Raw genomic sequence first — 24,425 nt, 5'->3', positions numbered from 1 at the left:
GTAAAATGGCCAGTGTCTCCAATTGCGTCCTGTTACAAAAGAAAACAGGTGCTTATTGAACATATGCAAATAACTCTACCACCATAAATTAGGTATACTTATGAATAGTTTTCATATTCTGGAGAAATCAGCTAGAGAGAAAGAAATACACTTCAAGTTTTGCTCACAGGGGTTTACTTTACCCAATTGTTAAAATCTGTGAGTATGTCTAAGGAAATAAAGGTTTTCTGAACTCTGAAAAACCAAAAATTAGCAATATTTCAAACAAAAAGTCATAAAAAATTATTTTAGTCTCCCATTAGTTCAGTCTTTGTAATTAATTCTTGTTCTGCTTGATATTCATGAACACATTAGCTCTCTATGGGAGTCTTGGAAGTTATTTTCCTCTATTCTAGTGTCACAATCTCCACAGTTATCAGAAACCTGCATTCAAGAGCATCTGTCATAGGCCTACAGCTGATTATAAAACCACCTTAAAAATAACCAAGTGAAACAATTGCAGATGACAAAAGTCTCAGAACAGCCATGATAAAGACTGGTCATCTCTGTGGCACACAGTAATTTAACATGACAATCATAATTACACTGAGACATAACAGAATTATGAAAATCTTATATAATGATGAAACACATACCAGTAACAGACTCATATAAATATAGTCCAAAGAAAGCCTAACACCATTCCATAGTTGACAATGTTTTTGTACTGTTTTTACATACCAGATAAGCCAAATACATGGCTTTTGGACTTTAGGGTAACTAATATCTAAAAGGTTAACCAGATTTTTAAAAAGGCTTAATTTAGAATTTAACTTTGGAAAGTTCATCAAATATCAAAGGTTTAAACACTTGATATTACAAGATAAAATCCCAGGTCACTGTAAGTCATTTATTTAGCCGAAATGATAACTCAAAACATTGTTAAAGGCAAAAATCTTTACTCACTGATAGAGGAGAGATTCAGTTTTCCAAACATGACCCAATAAAGCATGAAAATCTTGTTTAAAAGAGAAAGCCAAATTTCTCCTTTGTATTAGTATATTATTAATCTTAAATCTGATTCTAAATAAAACTTTATAGAACAGGCACAGTGGCTCATGTCTGTAATCTCAGCACTTTGGGAGGCTGAGGCAGGTGGATTGCTTGAGTCCAGGAGTTTGAGACCAGCCTGGGCCACATGACAAAAGCCCCTCTCTACAAACATACAAAAATTAGCTGGGCATGGTGGTACATGCCTGTAATCCCAGGTATTTAGAAGACTGGGGCACGAGAATTGCTTGAACCCAGCAGGCAGAGGCTGCAGTCAGCTGAGATCACACCACTGCACTCCAGCCTGGATGACAGAGGGAGACTCCGTTTAAAAAAAAAAAAAAAGAAAAAAAAAAGACCAAAAAACAACCTCCTTATAATCAAATCTATGCAATCTTAATTGGTTTGACCATAAGGTAAAATTTTCATAAACCTCTTATAACCCTTTACAATTTCCTATTAAACAGCTGATCAATTCTCTAATAAAACCCTGTTATTCAGTCATGTGGGCCCAGGTTCTGACCCTGCATGTGTGTGCTTTTATTTCAATGTTCAACCTACAGAAAAACGAAATAATCCCCTTCAAATCTTAGCCAACTTGCCCATACACACAGAGTTTCTTTTACAAGATCAACCCTTCACAAACACTTTACAACTTGCTTAAACCTTCAGTTTTGCCCCATTGCTCTTTTAGGCTAAAAATCCTTAAAACCTCTGAACCAGACAAAATTACATTCCCTTTAACAAAAACCACATTCCCATGCTATCTTACAACCTTCCACCAAAACATTATACTTTGCTTCTATATCTTGCATGGAAAACTGTTTTTCCAGTAGTCTCAAGTACACATGTTACAATGTTAATTCCTAGCAGCTTTTGTTTTTAGTGAGAAACCTAGTAGGTAAGAAATTTTAACAATGTATAAGATTGCAGAGCCCATGACTTTTCCTAGCTTAGTCAGGGTACTTGGCTAACTCCATATACCCCATGACTTACCTAGAATGCAACAACTGTAAAACAGACAAGTGAAACAGTTACTAAAAGTCATAGCAGTTTATGTCTTTAAAACATCTAGTAGACAGTATCTGACTTGCCTAATGTAGACCAAACGTGTGAACTTTGAAGACGTTTTTATTTTAATTTAACTAATAAGCTTTAAACTGCCTTTATTTTTCAAAGGTCATCAGGGTCACATGACTTAAAAGCAGTAATGTTTCTATTTTTCTGACAACATGTTTGATTCGAGTGCTTATTTTTGTTTAAGCCAGGTAACTAGAGCTCTTTTATATAAACATCACACACTAACACATACAGCTACACAGACAGACAGAAACAGAGAATCATGAAAAAAGTCCATCAACTGAGAAGTTTTTTTCACTTAACAGTATAGACTTAATGTTTGTCCATATCTTTTTTTGGCTTAAGAGCTCATTTCTTCTTATCATTAAATGATATTCAATTGTACAGACATACCAGAGTTTGTTTATCATTCACCTACTGGGGGATATCTTCATTGCTTCTGAGTTTGGGCAATTATTAATAAAGTTGCTATAAACATTGATGTGTAGGTTTTGTGCACATTTTACTTTTTTTTTTTTCTTGAGACGGAGTCTGGCTCTGTTGCCCAGGCTGAAGTGCAATGGCGCAATCACTGCAACCGCCGTCTCCCAGGTTCAAGTGATTCTCCTGCCTCAGCCTCCCGAGTAGCTGGGACTATAAGCCCGTGCCACCATGCCCAGCTAATTTTTGTATTTTTAGTAGAGACAGGGTTTTACCATGTTGGCCAGGCTGGTCTCAAACTCCTGCCCTCAGGTGATCCACCCGCCTTGGGCTTCCAAAGTGCTGGGATTACATGCGTGAACCACTGCACCTGGCTTACATATTAAGTTTTCAAATCATTTGGATAAATATCAAGGAGCAGGATTTCTGGGTTTTATTGTAAGAATATGCTTAGTTTTTGTAAAAAGCCCCCAAACTGTCTTCCAAAGCGGCTGTACCATTTTGCATTTCCACCAGCAATGAACGAGTTTCTGTTGGTCCACATCCTTACCATCATTTGATAATCACTATTTTAGATTTTAGTCATTCTACTAGGTGTGTATTGGTATCTCATTGTTGTTTCAATTTCCACATCCTTGCCAATATTTGAGGCAGGAGAATAGGGTTTGGGGGCAGGGAACCTAAGGCTGTTTCACGGCTTCCTGGAACTAAATTGAAAGGAAAACCCTAACTTTCCTCCCCTAAGTAACAAAAGGACCAGAGGCTACTCCGTTTCACCTTTTCCGTGTGGCAGATGGGAAATTGGTTGTTGGCAATAAATCATACTGAGTTCGGATGGAGTCTTCCTTTGCAACTTTGTAACTCCACTCCAGCCTCTGAATGGTTGCTGTCCACAACCATTCAGACCGATTGCCTGCAGAGTCTTCTTTTGCATAGAAGTATAACTTTGTAACTTCACCCCGGCTCCTGATTGGTTGCTCTATGCAAAAGAAGACTCTTTGCTCACCCTTACATGAGGTGAGCAAGAAGTGGCCAATGGGAAACTTCCAGGGGCATTTGGAACCAATAAGATTCCGTATCCAGGCCCTTGAGCCACTGCAGGTCTGCTCCCACACTGTGGAGTGTACTTTCCTTTTCAATAAATCCCTGCTTTCATTCTTTTGTTGCTTCATTCTTTCTTTGCTTTGCGGGGCGTTTAGTCCAATTTGTTTTTCAAAATGCCAAGAACCTGGACAAGTTGCAATTACTACCCTCTACCAGTGACAATTTGATATAGACAGTATTATAAATTTTAGTTATTCTACTAGGTGTGTATTGGTGTATCATTGTTGTTTTAATTTGCAGTTCCTTAATGGCATGTGATGCTGAATATCTCTTCATGCACTTATTTGCCATCTATATATCCTCTTTGGTCAGGTGTCTGTTCAGATTTTTAATCTATTTTTTAAATTGGGTTCTTCCTTTTTTTATTGTTTTCAGAATTCTTTGCATATTTGGATACCTGACCTTCATTACATGTGTTTTACAAATACTTTCTCTTAGTGTTCTTAATTTTGTTTCATTTTCTAAACAGCGTCTTTCAGAAAGCAGAAGCATTTAATTTTATTAAAGTCCAATTTATCATATTTTTTCTTTCATAGAGTGTATTTTTTTTTCAAAAAAATATTTTTATTGGAACTCATCTGAACATCAGATATACATGGTGTTGGTTAGCAAGAACCATTTGTACATTGGATGTTGATGGTGTCAAAACCAGTGACTGGGCATAGTGGGGAGAAATGTTGAGAACAAAAACCTGATTTTGGAGAGGAAAATAAAAGCCAGTCATATTCAGTGAGGATGCAAAACCTGGCACAACAAAATCCTTGTACAAAATATAAGTGTATTGCGAAAACCTGGAAGGATAATCCGAGGAAGGTAAAGAAAGAGAAAAGGAGACCAGCAGGAAGGAGGCAGGAAGAGGGGAAGAGGAAAAGAGAAAAGACAAAACAGGAGATGTAAGAAGAAAATACAGTTCAGCACAACAGAGGTGCGGAAGCTCACCTACCCAAATGGCATTAAAGCCTTGCTGTGTAATCGTGTCAGAAAACAAAGCATGCTGACACACGGTGCTCTACTTCCCATCCACTCGAGTTCTAACAGGTAAATAAAGAAGCTCCCTGGGAAGGGGACATGAGGTTGCTCAAAAACCCAACAAAGAAAATTAAAGGAAAAAAAAAAAAGAACCACACCCCACATTCTCATTTCAGATGTTCACTGTTTAAAAAAAGAATAAATCCATCTGAAAGCAGGAGACAAGGAGTGGGAGAGGGAGAGAAGCTCATGGATTTCAGACAGCCTGACTCCCCTGGAGGGGAGAGGGAGAAGGCAGAGAGACATAACAGTGTCCTGGTTGAAAGGGGAAGAGAAGGGAGAGGAGAGGAGAGGAGAAAGGAGGGGACGGGAGAGGAGGAGCAATTAAAACACTGATGGCTAATCTGGTTTACCGTGTGAAAAAAAAAAAGTCACATGCATAGCAGGCCCCCTGGAAGCTAAGGGCCCACACTGCTCCCCGTGTGGCTGTGATAGACACTCGCTCCTGGCCTCATCCACATTCCTTCACAGGTCAGAGAGGAGCTTTGCAGGTACTGCTGCTGCTGCTATTGCTGCTGCAGTGGTGGTGGTGGTGGCCGTGGCAGTGGCGGCAGGACTTCCAGCTATTCTGCTGGAGCCAATGTGGGGGACGGAAGGGTGGACAGGCCGTATGGTAGGGGAAACAATACCAAAAGGCCTCATTTCAAATAAAAAAGAAAACAGTAGTCTATACACAGTTGTTTGTTTTGGTTCAGTACAAACAGAATAAAAAGTTGTTGCTTTTGATGGTCACCCAATTGTGAGAAGGAGGAGAGGTGATGCCCAGCAGGTGGATTAGGCCCCCCAGTGGTTGGCTGGGTGCCTAGCTTTGCGGCCCTCTCCCAGGAGGCAGAGAACACAGCTTTAGGTAGTGTAAGCCTTTTTCCTTTTATTTCGAATAATCTTTTCTTTTTTTAAAGCAATTTCCCCACTCTCAAGTTGGGCCAGTAAAGATTATATGAAAACTGGCACACGTATTGGCTGGAATACAGATGTACCAAATGAGGATTTAAAAACTGTCTGAGCGAAAAAAAAAACAAAAAAAAAAAAGAAAGAAAGAAAGAAAAGAAAAGAAAGAAAAAAGAATCTCCTAGAATTTCCCTCCAAGATTTCACTCTCCCGCTACACACACTCTCCAAATTACTGCTACACATCCAACTCTATGTCAGTTTCTTGGCTTTGTTGTAGAGGGAATCTACTACTTTATTCATGTTCTGAATTGTTTCCAAAGCAGCTTCATAAGTTTTATTACTGGGGGTTCACTGAAAATAATCAGGACACCTTACCCCTGGTCCAAAATCCAATGAAATTTCTTGTCAAGAATCGTCTGTGATAATTTCCTTTCCACATCAGGCTTGGACAGTTTGATGAGACTAGATATGTGTTCAATCTGTACTCTAGAAAAAGTCTCAATGACTTGGATCAGATTCTGTTCCAGTAAGATATCATACAACACGGCCAAGTGTGTGCTGATGATTGGGTCATCCTGGAGCTCTGCCCAGTAATCTGTCAGAGCCTTTTCAAAATCTGCCAGTTATCTGTTCTTGCTAGCCTGAGTCCACATTTTAATGCTTCTGTCTGCTTCCCTGCATACCGAAGTGCAAGCTTCCCACTCATCAAGGCCTGGACATCTTCTGGGGTGTTGAGCATGATTTTGCACAGCAACATGTTCTTCAGTGATTTGATGGTCTTGGGGCTGTCGATGGAGTCATAATCCTCAAATGCCTCATAGAGGTATGAGTATGCAGTTTTCCAGTCCTTCTCTTCTGCTGCATGGATAATACATGAGTGCATGTCCAAGGTGGCCTGCAATTTAGGGGAGCAGTAGATGGCATTTCTGTGGTTCAAGCAGGGTTAAGGCAGCTCGGGCTTTCGGCAGGTTGCTCAAGCCATGGTAGTTTTGCTTTCTAAAAGCTATACTTCCACCAGAAGGGCTTTGTCTTCCATCTTTTTCAATTCCCACAGCAGCTGAGAACCCAAATACAATGGTTCCTGGTACCTCTTGGTATCAAATTACAAAGACACCAGTCTTGTCTCCAAAGCTTGGCGTAAGAAAGTTATTTTCTCTGATTTGGCCCATTCGATGTACTCTAAACACAGCTCCACCTCCTGCCCTGTAGCTGCTTCCATATCAAGAAACAGATCAGACCAGGCGAGCTGCTTTAGCCTTGCTGATAGAATTCAAGAAGGGTCACACATACATACTTCAGGAGTCCCCCAAGCTCTGCAGCTTGTCCAGTCTTCTCCAGGAGAGATCCCAGTTCCAGGATGCTCTGCTCTTTGACTTTCACTGCCTCCTCATCGTTTTCCTCAATGTCACGCTTCACAATGGAGTGGAACAGATGGATGGAGGCTTCCCGGTGGGTGTTGAGTAGAGACTGGGCTCTCTGAAACTCTGCCACCGCCACCGCCGCCGCCATCTTGCTGCTTTCACGCCGTCCCCATATTGTATTTTTTGACTTATTTTTAAGAAGTCATCACCAGGCCAGGTGTGGTCGCTCACACCTGTAATCCCAGCCCTTTGGGAGGCTGAGGTGGGCAGATCATGAGGTCAGGAATTCGAGACCAGCCTGGCCAACATGGTGAAACCCCATCTCTACTAAAAATGCAAAAATTAGCTGGGCGTGGTGGCGTGCACCTGTAATTCCAGCTACTTGGGAGGCTGAGGGAAGAGAATCACTTGAACCTAGGAGGCGGAGGTTGCAGTGAGCCAAGATCACACCATTGCACTACAGCCTGGGCAACAGAGCAAGACTCGGTCTCAAAAAAAGTCATTACCAAACCCCAAATCACCTAGATTTTTCTCCTACATTGTCTTTTAGAAGTTTTTCAGTTTTCCATTTGGATCTAAGATCCATTTTGAGTTCATTTTTATGAAAGGTATACGGACTGTGTCTGGATTGATTTTTTTTTTTTTTGTATGTGGTTATCCACCAAGGCTCATTTTGACATTTACATTATGTTTAAAGCTATATCTACAACTAGTTATTTATAGCAAATTCTACCAATAACCTACTTCACCTGAAAGAAGTTCAGTCATATTTCTAGCAATTTAGGAACAAAAAGAATCACAGACATTTCCTCTCTTCAGATAAATTGAGATAGACATTTGCTTAGTAATAAGTCAAATGCTTAACCTGCATATTTTTTAAGTTGACCTCAAAATTTTACATTGTAAACAAGGGTTTAGATGTTGCAGTTCCTGCTCTGGGATGCCTATGGGTTGAAAAGCACCATTCAAGTGGATATGTAGCACTTTGGTCATTTGGGTATTTTGTAGTAATTCGCCCATAGCTAGTGAGGAGAACCTCAGTGTTACACCATCTAAAAAGATGCATAAAATCCATGGTTGTCTCTGAGAGCTTTTATGTCTGAGCTGGACATAAATATGTCAAAGAACATCCAAAGGAAGTAACTGGGCTCAGAGAAGGCTAGAGAGGACCAGAGTTTCAAAATTAGGAAGAAGGTTCCTTCAGAGGCTCCCTTGCCCTAATGCTGAAGACTTTTTTTTAAATGTATTTATTATATTTACATTGACAGATAAAATTGTATGTATTTATTGTGCACAACATGATAGTTTGAAGTACATATGTGTTATGGAATGGTTAAATATAGCTAATTAACATTGCATTACCTCACATAGTTATTGTTTTGTGGTGAGAACACTTAATATCCACTCTCAGCATTTTTCAAGATCTCGTAAACTTATTCTCCCTATCTAACTGTAATTTTGTATTCTTTTAAAGGTATGTGAACTGTATTTTTGCTTATGACCTACGGAGGATCTCAAATCATACCTCTTGAATTGATGGATGGGTGGTGTCATGACTTCTTGCATGCATAGATGGATGTAAATTTTAAGTTTCATTTTCTCTGATGAAGTCACAAGGGTGCTTTTCAGCCCATGTTATTAGCTTTATAATTTATTTTGGGACAAAAGTAGTATGACTCACTAAAAACACAGTGTTGGAAATTATGTTGTAAGGATATTGACTCTGCAGAATTGTCCCATCAGAGGAATGTTATGATTTGTGTTAAATGCCTGTCAGAGGATTCTACTAAGAGCTAGGTATTCAATACAATCCACTATGTATCAGAAAAATAAAGATACACATCTGAATGCCAGCATACTTTGCATGTGCTCTAACTCCTATGCAGCAGGTATGAAAATGATATTCATACAATCACACAAGGGAGTGTGTTCACACAAGCACCAGCATCTGAAGTAGCTCAACTAAGGGCAGAAGCTACAAAAAACCTATGTTTATCACTGTGAATAAGGAGCCTCTGGTTCCTACAACAGTGTTGAACCTGTCAGACTATGACAGCACTTCTGCTCTATGCCTAGTTTTAGGTTTGGTTTAGTAATTCACTCTGATTATATCATTATTTTCCATGTTACACTCATTGCTTGTAAGTTCTTACCTTCATTGAAACGTTTCTTATGTTTTAGGACACATTAATTTAAAGCAATCTACTCACTGTTTTGGTATTTTATAATTTGGACTCTAGAACCTGAATAACCATGCAGACCAACTTGATGCAACATACACTGAATTTATAAAAATCTACTTTTATATTAAATGTAAGTACAAAGTAGGTCTATATATTTACAAGGTACATGAGATGTTTTGATACCGGCATGCGATGTGAAATAAGCACATCATGGAGAATGGGGTATCCATCCCCTCAAGCACTTATCCTTTGTATTTTAATATAAAAACATTATTTATTTTAGAATATACAATTATGCTTGACTATAGTCACCCTATTGTGAAATAAAATAGTCTTCATTTTTTTCTAGATTTTTTTGTACCTACTAACTATTCTCACCTACCCCTAGCTCCCCGCCACTACACTTCTCAGACTCTGGTATCCATCCTTCTACTCTCTATGTTGATGAGTCCAATTGTTTTAATTTTTAGATTCCACAAATAAGTGAGAACCTACAATATTTGTCTTTCTGTGCCTGGCTTATTTTACTTAACATAATGACCAGTTCCATCCATGTTGTAGCAAATGACTGAATCTCATTATTTTTTATGACTGATAGTAACCCATTATGTATATGTACCACAATTTCTTTATCCATTCATCTGTTGAAGGACACTTAAGTTGCTTCTAAATCTGAGCTATTATAAACAGTACTGCAACAAACGTAGGAATGCAGGTATCTCTTCCATATACTGATTTCCTTTCTCTTGAGTATATACCAAGCAGTGGGATTGCTGGATCATATATTAACTCCATTTTTAGTCTTTTGAAAAACCTCCAAACTGTTCTCCATAGTAGTTGTACTAATTTACATTCCCACCAACAGTGTACAAGGGCTCCCTTTTCTCTACATCCTCACCAGCATTTGTTACTGCCTTTCTTTTGGATATTAGCAATTTTAACTGGGGTGAGATGATATCTCATTGTAGTTTTGATTTACATTTATCTGATGATCCATGATGTTGAGCATCTTTTCATATGCTTGCTTGTCATTTCTACATCTTCTTTTGAGAAATGTCTATTCAAATCTTTTGCCTATTTTTAATTGGATTATTAGATTTATTCCTATACAGTTATTTGAGCTCCTGTATATTATGGTTATAAATCCTTTGTCAGAGGGATAGTTTGTAAACATCTCCACAGTCCAAAGTGGGTTGTCTCTTTACTTTGCTGATTGTATCCTTTGCTGTGCAGAAACTTGATGTGATCACACTGGCCCATATTTGCTTTGGTTGCCTGTGCCTATGCAGTATTGTTCAAGAAGTCTTTGCCCAAACCAATGTCCTAGAGATTTTCTGCAATGTTTCTTGTAGCAGTTTCATAGTTCTCAGTCCTACATTTAAGTCTTTAATACATTTTGATTTGATTTTTGTATGTAGCCAGAGCTTATGGTCTATTTTCACTCTTCTATAATGGCTATCCAGTTTTCCCAGCACAGTTTATTGAAGAGAATGTCTTTTCCCCAGTGTATGTTCTTGGCACTTTTGTAAAAAGTGAGTTCACGGTAGGTGTGTGGATTTTTTTTTTTTTTTTTTTTTTTTTTTGGTTAGGGTTTTTTTTTTTTTTTTTTTTTTTTTTTTTTTTTTTTTTTTTTTTTTTTTTTTAGTAGAGATAGGGTTTCTCCATGTTGGTCAGGCTGGTCTTGAACTCCCTACCTCAGGTGATGAGCCCATCTCGGCCTCCCAAAGTGCTGGAATTACAGGCATAAGCCACCATGCCTGGCCTGGTGTGTGGATATTTTTCTGGGTTCTCTATTTTGTTCTATTGGTCTATGTGTGTGTGTTTATGCCAGTATTATGCTGTTTTGGTTACTGTAGTTCTGTAGTATAATTGGAAGTCAGGTAATGTGATTCCTTCAGTTTTGCTCTTTTTGCTTAGGATACCTTTGGCTAATTCTGGGTCTTTTATCCATATAAATTTTATCCATGGCCAGGTGTGGTGGCTCACACCTGTAATCCCAGCACTTTGTGAGGCCACGGTGGGTGGATCATGAGGTCAGGAGATGGAGACCAGCCTGGTCAACATGGTGAAACCCCGTCTTTACTAAAAATACAAAAAATTAGCCAGGCATGGTGGCACATGCCTGTAATCCCAGCTACTTGGGAGGCTGATGCAGGAGAACTGTTTGAACCCCTGAGGCGGAGGTTGCAGTGAGCCAAGATCATGCCATTGCATACCAGCCTGGGCAACAAGAGCAAAACTCCATCTCCAAAAAAACAACAACAAAAAATTTATTCATGTAAATTTTAGAATTTTTTTTCTATTTTTGTGAAGAATGTCATTGGTATTTTGATAGGGATTGTATTGAATCTGTAGACTGCTTTAAGTAGTATGTACATGTTAACAATATTTATTTTTCCAATTCATGAATATAAAATATTACTCCATTTTCTGGTGTCCTATTCAATTTCCTTCATCAGTGTTTTATAGTTTTCATTATAGAGCTCTTTCACTTATTTTATTAAGCTAATTCATAGTTATTTAATTTTATGTGTGGCTATTGTAAATGCAATTACTTTTTTTTTCCTTTTTCACCTTGTTCACTTTTGGCATATAAAAGTGCTACTAATTTTCGTATGTTGATTTTATATCCTACAACTTTACTGAATTAAAAAAAATGAGTTTTAAGAGTTTTCTTGGCTGAGTGTGTTGGCTCATGACTGTAACCTCAGCACTTTGGGAGGCCATGGCAGGTGGATCAGGAGATCAAGACCATCCTGGCTAACGTGGTGAAAACTCATCTCTACTAAAAATACAAAAAATTAGCCAGGTGTGGTAGTGGGCACCTGTAATCCCAGCTACTCAGAAGGCTGAGGCAGGAGAATAGCTTGAACCCAGGAGGTGGAGGTTGCAGTGAGCCGATATCGCACCACTGCACTCCAGCCTGGGTGACAGAGTGACACTCGGTCTCAGAAAAAAAAAAAAAGTTTTCTTGTGTAGTCTTTAGGCTTATAAGAGAATACAATCTGCAAACAAGGATAATTTTACTTTTTCCTTTTTAACTTGGATGCATTTTATATCTTTCTCATCTGATTGCTCTAGCTAGGACTTTCAGTACTATGTTAAATAACAGCAGTGACAGAGGGAGTCCTTGTCATGTTCCAGGACTTAGAGGAAAGGATATCAGTTTTTCCTCATTCAGAAAGTAACTATTTTGGCAGATAGTGAGGGCAAAAATCCTAGGAAGAACTTCCCTTCTAAAAAAAAGCAGCTCCATAAATCACCTCTTTTCTAACAAAAGCAGCCTGGAAGATTGAGGGCCAAACATAGATAAGGAAGCTGGAAGCTTTCATAGGGGGATGCAAGGAGCTGCACAGATAGAAAAGGCCACCTAGGGCCAGGCATCTCCACCATGGGGATTCTACCTCCCTTTTTTTAGCACATGCATACTAAGAAATAAATGAGCAACATGGAGTGGCTCAGGCTGAGGACCCGCCTGCATAATAAAAGATTAGGGTGGAGGCTGCCAGAGATTCACGACCCATGCAGATGACACACCTGGTCCTATCTGGTTGTTTGTACCCTATGTAGATCAGATACTTCCTCCCCACTAGCTCATCTATATCAACCCCTGTATTTCACTGCAGGATGGCAACGCTTTTTCTGGGACCCCTCTCTGTAGCAGAGAGCTGTCATCTTTCTTTCTCCTCTTAAATTTCTGCTCTAAAGCTCACTCTTGGTGGGTCCGTGTCCTTGATTTCCTTGGTCATGAGACCAAGAATTCTGGCTGTTATTTGAGGCAACCAGGCCGCTTCAGTACTAGCTGTGGGTCTGTGGTATATGGTTTTTATTACATTGAAGGATGTTCTTTCTATCCCCAGTGTTTTCAGGGTTTGTATCACGATGACATAATGAGTTTTATTAAATGCTTTTTCAGCATCAATTGAAATGATTGTATGGCGTTTGCCCTTCATTCTGTTGATATGATTTATCACATAAATTAATGTGCATACATTGAAACATCCTTGCATCCCAGGGATAAATCTCACTTGGTCATGATGAATATTCTTTCTAATGTATTGTTGAATTTGATTTGCTAGTATTCTGTTGAGGATTTCTGCATCAATATTCATCAGCGATTTTGGCCTGTAGTTTTCTTTTTTTGATGTGTCTTTGTCTGATTTTGGTATCAGGGTAATACTGGCCTCATAGAATGAGTTTGGAAATATTCCCTCAACCTCCATTTTTCAAAATAGTTTGAGTAGGGTTGGTATTAGTTTTTTAAATGGTGGGTAGAATTCAGCAGTGAAGCCATCAGGTCCTGGGTTTTCTTTATTGGAAGACCTTTTATTATGGCTTTGATCTTGTAACTTGTTATTGATCTGATCAGGTTACGGATTTCTTTCTGGTTCAATGTTGAGAGGTTGTATGTATTTAGATTTCCCATTTTATAGGCATATAGTTGCTCATAGGAGCCAGTAATGATCCTTTGAATTTCTGCACCATAAGTTGTGTAATGTCTCCTTTTTCATTTCTTTTCTATTTTTCGTTTTTTCTTTTGAGACAGAATCTTGCTCTGTTGCCCACACTGGAGTGCAATGGTGCAATCACAGCTCACTAGAACCTCCACCTCCTGGGTTCAAGCAATTCTCTTGCCTCAGCCACCCTAGTAGCTGAGACTACAGGTGCCTACCACCATGCTCAGCTAATTTTTGTATTTTTAGTAGAGATGGGATTTCGCCATGTTGGCCATGCTGGTGTTGAGCTCCTGGCTTCAAGTGATCTTCCTGCCTCAGCCTCCCAAATCCTTTTTCATTTCTGATTTTATTTATTTGGGTTTTTTTCTCTCCTTTTTTTTTTAGTCTGGCTAATGGTTTGTCAAATTTGATTAACTTATTAAAAAACAACTTTTTGTTTTATTATTCTTTTGTAGGTTTTTTTTTTATTTCAATTTCATTTATTTCTGCTCTGATCTTTATTATTTCTTTTCTTTTACTAATTTTTGTTTTGGTTTGCTCTTTCTTTGAAGCTGTTTAAGATGCATCATTAGATTGTTTATGTGAAGTTTTTTACCTTTTTTGATGTAGGCACTTATAGCTATAAACCTCTTTCTTAGTACTGCTTTTGCTGTATCCCATAGGTTTTGGTATGTAGTGTTTCCATTATCATTTGTTTCAAGAAATTTTTCAATTTCCTTCTTAGCTTCTTCATTGACCCCTTAATCATTTAGGAACGGATCGTTGACTTTCCATGTATTTGTATAGTTTCCAGAATTCCTCTTGTTACTAATTTTTAGTTTTATTCCACTGTGGTCTGACAAGATGTTTGATATTATTTCATTTTTGTTGAATTTTTTTTATAACCTAACATATGGTTTGTCCTTGAGACTAATCCATGTGCTGAGGAAAGGAATGTGTATTCTCTAGCCATTGGGTGAAATGTTCTGTAAATATCTATTAGCTCCATTTGGTTTATAGTGCAGATTAAATCTGTGTTGTTGTTGTTGTTGTTGTTGTTGAGTTTCTGTCTGGAAGATCTGTCCAGTGCTGAATGTGGGGTGCTGAAATGTCCATCTATTATTGCATTGGGACCTATCTCTCTCTTTAATAGTATTTGGTTTATATATCTGGGTGCTCCGGCGTTGGGTGCATATATATTTAAAATTGTTATAGGCTTTTGATGAATTGACCACTTTATTATTATATAGTGACATTTTTGTCTCCTCTCAAAGTTTTTGTTTTGAAATCTGTTTTTCTTTATTTTTTAAAAAAATCTTTTATATTAAGTTCAGGAGTACATGTGATGTAGGTTTGTTTTACAGGTGAACTTGTGTCATGAGGGTTTGTTGTACAGATTCTTGTGTTTTCCAGGTATTAAGCCTGGTACTCATGAACTATTTTTCCTGATCGTCCCATCCCTCACTCTTTGGTAGGCCCCAGTGTCTGTTGTTCTCCTCTGTGTCAATTTTTTTTCTAACTTTTAGCTCCCACTTTTAAGTGAGAACATTCAGTATTTAGTTTTCTGTTCATGCATTACTTTGCTAACTATAATGACCTCCAGCTCCATCCATGTTCCAACAACGGGGATAATGTCATTGGTTTTTATGACTGCATACTATTACATGGTATATATGCACTACATTTTCTTTACCCAGTCTACTATTGATGGGCTTTTAGGTTGATTCCACGTTTTTGGTATTGTGAGCAGTGCTGCAGTGAACATACGCATGCATGTGTCTTTATGATAGAACAATTTATATTATATTCCTTTGGCTATATATCCAGTAATGGGATTGCTGGATCAAATGTTAGTTCTGTTTTTAGGTCTTTGGGGAATCACCACACTGTTTTCCATGGTTGTTGAACTAATTTACACTTCCACCAACAGTAAATAAGTGTTTCTTTTTCTCCACAACATCACCAGCATGTTATTATTATTATTATTTTTTACTTTTTAGTGATAGCCATTCTGACTGGTGAGAGATGATATCTCATTGTGGTTTGAATTGCATTTCTGTAATGAACAGTGACGTTGAGCTTTATTTCATATGCTTGTTTGCCACATCCATGTCTTCTTTTGAAAGTGTCTGTTCATGTCCTTGGTCCACTTTTTAATGGTATTGTTTTTGTTTTGCTTTGTTTTGTTTTGTTTTGTTTTAGACAGAGTCTCAGTCTGTGGCCCAGGCTGGAGGGCAGTGGCATGATCTCCACTCACTGCAACCCCTGCCTCACAAGTTCAAGTGATTCTCTGGCCTCAGCCACCCTAGTAGCTGGGATTACAGGCATGCACCACAATGCCCAGCTAATTTTTGTATTTTTGGTAGAGACAGGGTTTTACCATGTTGGCCAGGGTGGTCTTGAACTCCTGGCCTCAAGTGATTTGCCTACCTCAGCCTCCCAAAGTGCGGGGATTACAGTTGTGAGGTACTGCGCCTGTTTTTTTTTTTTTTTTTTTTTCCTGTTTTTGTAAATTTGTTTAAGTTCCTAATAGATGCTGGATGCTAGACCTTAGAAAGATGCATAGTTTGCAAAAATATTCTCCCATTCTGTGTGTTGTGTGTTCACTCTGGATAGTTTCCTTGCTGTGAAGAAACTCTTTAGTTTAATTAGATCCCATTTGTCAATTTTTGCTTTTGTTGCAATGGCTTTTGGCATCTTTGTTATGAAATCTTTGCCCATTCCTATGTCGAGAATGATATTGTCTAGGTCGTCTTTCAGGATTTTTATAGTTTTAGGTTTTACATTTAAGTTCTTAATCCCTCTTTAATTTTTGTATAAGAAATGGTCCAGTTTCAATCTTTTGCATATAGCTAGCCAGTTATCCCGGTACCATTTATTGAATAAGGAATCATTTTTATATTGCTTGTTTTTGTCAACTTTGTTGAGGATCAGATGGTAATAGGTGTGAGTTGTGCAGCATTATTTCTGGGCTGTGTATTCTATTTCATTGAGTGATATGCCTATTTTGGTACTAGTATCATGCTGTTTTGGGTATCATGACCTCCTAGTATAGTTTGAAGTCAGGTAACATGATGCCTCTGGCTTCATTCTTTTTGTTTAGGATTTTAGGATTTCCTTGGCTATTCAGGCTCTTTTTTGGTTCTGTATATGAATTTTAAAGTAGTTTTTTTTCTAATTCTGTGAAGAATGTCATTGGTAGTTTAATAGGAATATGATTGAATCTATAAATTGCTTCGGTCAATTTGGCCATTTTGACAACATTTCTTCTTCCTGTTCATGAGCATGGAATGTTTTTCCATTTGTTTGTGTCATCCCCAAGTTCTTTGAGCAGTGTTTTGTAGTTCTCATAGTAGAGACTTTTGTCCTCCCTAGTTAGCTGTATTTCTAGGTATTTTATTCTCTTTGTGGCAATTGTGAATGGGATCATGTTTCTGATTTGGCTCTGAACTTGAAGGTTATTGGTGTATAGAAATGCTCCTGGATTTTGCACATTAATTTTGGATCCTGAAATTTCCTGAAGTTGTTTATCAGATCAAGGAGCTTTTGAGAAAAGAGTCTGGAATTTTCTAGGTATAGAATCATATTGTTTGCAAACAGAGCTTGTTTGACTTCTATGAAAAACATAGTGGAGTGAAAGAAAACATGTGTCTGCAACAGAAGAGAACAATAAAAATGCCCAAGAATAAATTTAATTTGAATGTGAAGAACTAATATGAAGCAAATAAAATCATTGAGAGGGATACATAAAAAGACTTGAGGAATTGAGGAGTGGCTGTTTCTTGGATAGAGAGATTCTAAAATAAAAAGACGGTTATTGTCCCTCAGTTAAGATGTAATTTAAAAATAATAATTAATATATCAACAAGAATATTTTAGCACCTGATCAAATGATTCTGAAATTCATCTGAAAGACAAACGTGTTAGAATAGATAGAAAAGGAGAAAGCAATGAGGGAGGGCAAGCATTATGTCACATTTCTAATATAATTAAGTGATAGTGATCAAAATAGTATAGTAGTGGTACAGTTATAAATAACTCAATGAAAAAAATTAAAAGAGAGTTACATACAAAATTCAGTGGGGATGTAGGAGATGATAAAAGAGCCACTTCAAAACAGTGGGTGAAACAGGGATTCCACAAATAATGTTGATTCTCTACCACTTTAACTTTGTCCGGTTAGATCCATGATTTTGAAGGTACAATAATGTAGTAAAAAACTATGAATCTCTTATTGTATTGGAGTGGGTACGATCATTGCAGGGATGATAGCAAACTCATGAAGGAGGCAAGAAAATGATTTATGAGAGCATATGTAAAATAGGTATTAAAATATTTAATATTTATTTCTATCATGATGAATTTTTCGGAAACACATTCTTCCCTAAGAGTAACCTGGGGCTCATATTCTCCAAAGCCATTGGAAGTGAAAAAAAGGTTGGGTGGGGGAAAAAGAAAAGTGCTTTGCAAGTTCATTTTCATTGTCAGGAGAGCTTGTGGTTTAGGTTCTCCACAGAGGCAGGAAAACGTCAGTCACGTGGGGAATACCCCACTCAGTGCGCATGCGGCACAGACCTGTTGCTGCGCGTGTCCGTTGCTGCGCGTGTCCGTTGCTGCGCGTGTCCGTTGCTGCGCGTGTCCGTTGCTGCGCGTGTCCCTTGCTGCGCGTGTCCCTTGCTGCGCATGTCTGTTGCTGCGCATGTCCGTTGCTGCGCATGCGCCTTGTTGCCCACCTTTGTCCACGTAGAGTTCTGTAAGGAAAAGTCCTTTCTTCATTCTTTCCGCCATCTTCATTCTTTCTTACTGACTGAGACTCAGCCGGTAGGTCCACAGGTCGGTCTTGGGAATTTAGTTGTGAGTGAATGTGAGGAGCCAGCGAGCTTCGGACAGGTCCTGTGGCACAGTCCGTGGCTTCTGAGGGAAACGTGCCTCTTGGCAGTCATCTGGCTTCTCCCAGGTCGTGACTCCGCCATGGGTCTTGTCGCTGGGCTGGGATGAGGGAGGAAGGTGAGCCGCGGAGGGGGAGAGACACGTGAAGATGGGGCGAGTGCTGAGAAAGCTGTTAGAGGTGTCTGAGTCCCGAAAAACTCCTGGAACCCTCTGAGGGAGGACAGCTTCCAGACTCCTCGGTAGGGACGTCATGGGTGGTAAGGAAGGGGCTTGGGAACTGGGAACGCTGTGGGCTGGTGACTGTGGCCCTGAGGTCTGTAGAGTGCCTGGCAGAGGTGTCCTGTGAGGAGCATAACCTTCACTGTGTTGCAACTTCTCACCTCCGCCATGGACATCATGGGAAAGAATGGGCGAAGCTGTGCATTCCAATAAGCCATGATTTTTTGGGAGGCGAGGGTTGGCATGTGGAGGAGAAATGGGCCTAGTTAGTCAGAGTTGGGCAAAAGCAGTAGTCACTTCAGTTTCAATTCTTGGCCCATATTTTCAAAAACGTGTTCATGATGGCGAGTCTAATGGTGAAACCAAAACTCTTAAAAATTTAAAAGTCCCCTTTCTTTTACTATGACATTAAGGTGATTTCTATGCTTGTTTCACTATGATGTAAACAAATCGGTACTATTTTGATTGGAAAGCATGCGTGCTTATCATTGCCCTGTGACTCATTTTGAAAATACTTTCAAAATTAAAAAAGTACAAATCATTATTTTGCTATGGAATGTTCATATATATGTAGTTAAGTTGTTACACACATTTTTCATATAACAATATTCTATTTTCAGTGGTAGCTATGAGTGAGCATGTGAGAACAAGACCCCAATCCTCAGAAAGAGGAAATGACGAAGAGTCTTCCCAGCCGGCTGGACCTGCGATTGTGAGTCCTTCAACATTTGATGTTTCCTATTAACACAATTTAGTTTTAAAAATATTTCTGAGCTAGGGTACATGAACTGATACATGTCTTCCATGCTGATAAAAAATATTAATGGCATCTCATGAAGGAAACTTTGGTTCAGGAGTATTATATTCTGGTGTTGCCTGTATGGATATGGATATAGATGTGGATATTTCACTATGTATACATATGTATATATAGTGGAAAATGTCATTAGACTTATGATTGACTTATTATGCACAGATGCATTGTGTGTATTAATATTACTGACTTTTTATTTGCATACAAACTTATACCCTTAGGTCCAGCAGCCCACTGAGGAAAAATGTCAAGTGGAGCCACCAACTGAAACTCAGGGTATTGCACCCAGTGGGGAGATCAAAAGTGAAGGAGCACCTGCTGTTCAAGGTGAAGGGAGAGTGAAGAATAATGATTGTGGGCGGTGGAGATGTATTTATGCATTATATTTTATGACATAGCAGTAACAGGAGGACAGAAAACATTAGGAAGGAATCTTAAACATTTCCTACTGCTGCTGTGGGGAGGGGTGGGACAAGGATGCATAAAAAGCCACAAAACTTTTCTACTGTTTTGATGGAGGTTTTTCATTGATTGGATATTGGCATGGTTGCCATAAAACTCTGAGTATTTTCCACACCTCTTGTATGGTTTTACTCCACAAGTTTCTGCCTTTTTTTTTTTTTTTAATGTTTCTGTGGAAGAATGGCAGCTTGCAGCTTCCTAGTCTGCCATTTGCTGACAGATCATGTATTTTTTTGATACTTTTTTCACACATTTATTAATGCTTCCTCATGCCACATAATATGCTAAGTGCTGGAGATGTCAGTGCTAAATTTCTGCATAAAGCTCATAGTCTAGTAAGACTGACTCAAAGAAATCACTGATTTAATGTGCTAAGTATAACAAATGAGTACAAAAGGGACGAGTAAGGTGTCTAGGGCCAACTTTGGGAAAGGAAAGGGAAGTCTTTGAAAATCTCTGCTTTCCTGTTTTTTGGCAACAGACTATTGAAATAATTAGGCTACAGGTTTTTATTTCACAATGAGGGAATAAATATTAGCATTTCCTCATTCATAGTTCATGTTTTAATTTGTAAATTGATGACCTTTTTATCTTTAAGAGCCTGATGTGGAAGCTCTTCAACAGGAACTAGCTCTGCTTAAGATAGAGGATGAGCCTGGCGATGGTCCGGATGTCAGGGAGGGGATTCTGCCCACTTTTGATCTCACTACAGTGCTGGAAGCAGGTATGTCATTCACTAAGATGCAAATTATAGGGTTTCTCTTTTCACAGTATTATATTTTGCATGACACACAGGTAAAATTACTACTATTTTATTAGCATGCTTCACATATAACAAGTCTTTGAAGATAGCTCAGACCCCAAATGGTTACCTTACACATTATCAGAGATAGAGGGCCAAGTGTGGTGGCTCATGCTTTTAATCCCAGCACTTTGGGAGGCCGAGGCAGAAGGATCACTTGAGGCCAGGAGTTCAAGAGATAGAGAAAAATTGGGTCAAAGCTAATTCAATCACAATATGAAAGATATGAAACATGCTAAGAGAGGAGATTTCAAGTGTCTTCACAGCTATGTGAAGTAATGCACATGCTATTTCACTATATATATATATATTTTTAATATATCATGTTGTGCATGATATATATGATTTCATGTGTCATTTTTAAAAGAAAGATATGAAAATGTTTTCTGACTTTTGAATGTAAGTCATTTAACCAACAGCCATCAGTTTTCACATATTTTGATAAAGGCCTGATTTTAACAAATACCTAACTTGTTTATAATAATCATCAGTTTATATTGTGATGTTAACTATGATGGTAATGGCTTGAAGCTAGCGTGGGTATTTAGTTTACTGAATAAACTGAAATGCTCTTAAGCATGTAAAGAGGCAAAAGTACCGGTGAAAACAGTGACAAATGGTCACCCTACTTAAAGCAGCGGTATAATGGGTAAACTAGTCCAAAGTAACATTTTTACACTTTTCCACAAGAGACACAAAACAAATGTAATACTGACTTTTCTATTTACTTCACTTAGGCAGTTCTAAGCATATTCTATATTCAGAGTGTTATTTCATATCAAAATATTTAAATGGTACTTTTAAAAAATTCTTTTTTTCCTTAGGTTTTTGTTGAGTTGAATTTTTACTGAAAGTGTATGCATGTTTTTGCTTTCTACTTATACATAAAAAATAGATTCAGTTGATTTAATTCATTCTGAACTCAAATAGTCTCTTTGTTTCCATATTGTACTAGAAAAAGTGGCATGAATTAAATATATTGTTAATATGCCTGGAAGTCTACTTTCAAAGTATATTCAAAGGCTAACTGGATGTAAGCTAAAGGGTCACCCTTAAGGTTCTGATTTTAGCTAATCAACATTGTAGTTGTATACCTGTAGTGTCATCTAAATAAAAATCTGCTGAGTAACATGCCCTAATTTTATATTTGTATTATAGGTGAAGGGCAACCAGAGTTTTAAACCAAGACAAATGAAGACTGAAACCAAGAATGTCGCTCTTATGCTGGAAAGTTTACTGCTGACATTCTTTTAATAAAGTTTTACATTTTTCTGCAAAGAATTCTTGCACACTTTTGTTAAATTTATTTCCAGGTTTTTAATACTCTTGAGAATTATATCTATTTTGAAGTTTTAAATCCTGTGTTCGAAATGGTATATAGAGATAATATATTGATTTTCCATCCTGCAACCTTGCTGACTATGCTTATTAATTCCAAAAGTTAACCTCTAGATCTTTTTGGATTTTTAACATATACAATCATATAACCTTTGAATAATAAGAGGGTTTTTTTTTGCCATTTTTAATATTATTCCTTTTATTTACTTGTCTCATTCATGTTAGTGGACAGAATTTCCCAGTACAATTTGAATACAATTGGCAATTGTAGACATCCTTGTCTTGTTTCTGATCAGAAACAGATCATTTTCCACATTTCACCATAATGTTTACTGTATTTTTCTTGTGGGTGCAGTTTATCAGAGTAAGGAATTTCTATTCCTGGTTTGCTACGAGTAGTTATCTTCAGTATATGTTGAATTTTATCAAACACTTGTAGTGCATCTATTCTGATGATCATAGGACTTTTCTTTATTAATTGGTTTCTGTGGTAAATTACATTGAAGTTTCTACATTACATCTCTGAGCTCCCATTTTCATCTTACCATCCCAATAAAACAGTTCTTCAACAAAGGACTTCATTCAGAGTCCACAGTGCTTAGGAAATGCCAGGGGATTACATATGTTAATGATTTTTACCCCTACAGAGTTTTAAGTATATTTCTTTGATCCAAAAAGATTTAAGATCTATGTTCCAAATTAAAAAATGAGCCTAAATTTAAAGGTATCCCAATTTGCCACAAAATATGTGAGGCATCCATAAGCTGAGGTAAAGTTTCTTGAGTCATATCTGTACTGTCTCTTTTTGGCCAAGGTATGAAACAGCCGTGGGTTTCCATCCTGGTCCTGAAATATACTGGCTGGAAAATGTTCTTAAATTATTCAGATCTGCATCTATATTTCTAAAATAGAATTGTAATGTGTATACTAAATTACTGCTATCATGAATAAGTGAGCAAACCTATATGGAGGAGATATTACATTATAAATAGATTTGTCTCATTAGATTACATTTTTTCATTAAAATTTTCTTTTTTTCATTTTTTAACCTTTACAATTATACTTCTAGCAAGCAATATTGCTTTTGAATTTCAAGTAGGGGATATCAAATTAACTTTTTGATGAATTTGATTTAAACTGATTTAAACTTTCTTTTTCTTTTTTTCCTTATTGATTTTTTATTTTTTAAATTGAATATATTAATAGAATGATGTAGTTGGCATCAGACCTGGCATCAGTTCTAAAGTTGGTTTGCAAGTTACCCATACCTGGCAAAATCTGCTCTAAGTATTGTGTGCTGAAATCACACTTGAGGTGTGTGATGCCAAGGAAGGTAAGTCAATATTCTGGTTATGCACCACCTTATGACTCACTACCAGAGTCTGTCAAGTTGTCAAGCGGTTCCTAAGCAGCACTGCAGTGTCTAACAGCCACAAGTATCACTACTGGTATTATTAGGTTAGCTTGTCACACTTCCATAGATTTGACTTGTAAGGTGACAATATGCTTGATGCATCCAAACATTTTATTAACTTACAGAGAAAGAAAAAGCAAGATCAAATTGTGTCAGCTTCCTATGTCTCTAGTTCTACAGCATGGCACTGAATCAGATGTGCTCAGTGACAGACAGCCTAGGTGGTGGGTCTCTCCGCCAATGAGGAGCCCATAGCCATAATCTATGACAGTAAGCAGTTTTGTAGCCCACAACTATAAGTTGGGGCTAGAAGGAACGTCCTGTGCCCAACTGAGACTAGGGAGATGGATGAGTAATGGCCTTGTGTCAGGCTCCAGCAGTATAGGGAGGTAGGTGAGAAATGACTTCATGCCAGCTACTTACCATGCTGCTGCTTTTCCCTTGTTCCAAGAGGAACCACTGGGTGTTCTGTTAAGACTCAGCTCCGTCTATAGTTAAGTCTATATACCTGGGCCTATCTGGCGAGATGCAGAGTTTCCAGGGCACCATAGCAGAGTCATTCCCCTACAGGGTTTGTCACCAAAGACTGTATGTGTGGGACCTTCAAACGACATCTACAATAATGACTCCAAAGTGAGGGAGATGCTTTCCACTGCTAGGGTCATTATGAAATATTAATTTGATACACATGCATTAATGCCTGCCATGTTAAGGAAGTGTTTGGGATGCTGAAATTGAAAAGTACTTGCCATGAGGGATACCACACTCTAGTTTGAGAAACAGCCACATAAATAGAAAACCAGTTGAAGAGTAGAAGAACACAGGCAAGGGGCCCATAAAACAACAAAAACAATGAATACTGTAGCCTAGAATCAAGAGTCAAAGGGAAAGAACGATTGTGAGAGTAAAATAACTAGATTGGACTTCCCATATCTGTTGATTACTGGGTTTATA

At 38.0% G+C, this 24,425-nt stretch overlaps 1 protein-coding gene and 1 pseudogene across 1 annotated transcript in view; one reads left to right on the top strand and one right to left on the bottom strand.

Annotated features, from left to right (window-relative positions):
- Positions 1–21,988, top strand: part of LOC108297003 (putative G antigen family E member 3) — a 38,791-nt gene extending 16,803 nt beyond the window's left edge. The window contains exons 2-5 of the mRNA XM_017519620.2: positions 19,262–19,353; positions 19,677–19,782; positions 20,516–20,641; positions 21,878–21,988. Of these exons, the coding sequence (XP_017375109.1) occupies positions 19,270–19,353; positions 19,677–19,782; positions 20,516–20,641; positions 21,878–21,900 (339 nt within the window). The 5' untranslated portion in view covers positions 19,262–19,269 and the 3' untranslated portion in view covers positions 21,901–21,988. The remainder of the gene's footprint in view (positions 1–19,261; positions 19,354–19,676; positions 19,783–20,515; positions 20,642–21,877) is intronic.
- On the bottom strand, positions 5,751–7,061 carry LOC108296992 (annotated as a pseudogene).
- Positions 21,989–24,425: the final 2,437 nt, after the last annotated feature.

The sequence above is a fragment of the Cebus imitator genome, unplaced genomic scaffold (assembly GCF_001604975.1).
Source record: "Cebus imitator isolate Cc_AM_T3 unplaced genomic scaffold, Cebus_imitator-1.0 Scaffold759, whole genome shotgun sequence".
NCBI lineage: Eukaryota > Metazoa > Chordata > Mammalia > Primates > Cebidae > Cebus > Cebus imitator.
This window is presented reverse-complemented; position numbering and strand designations above follow the sequence as displayed.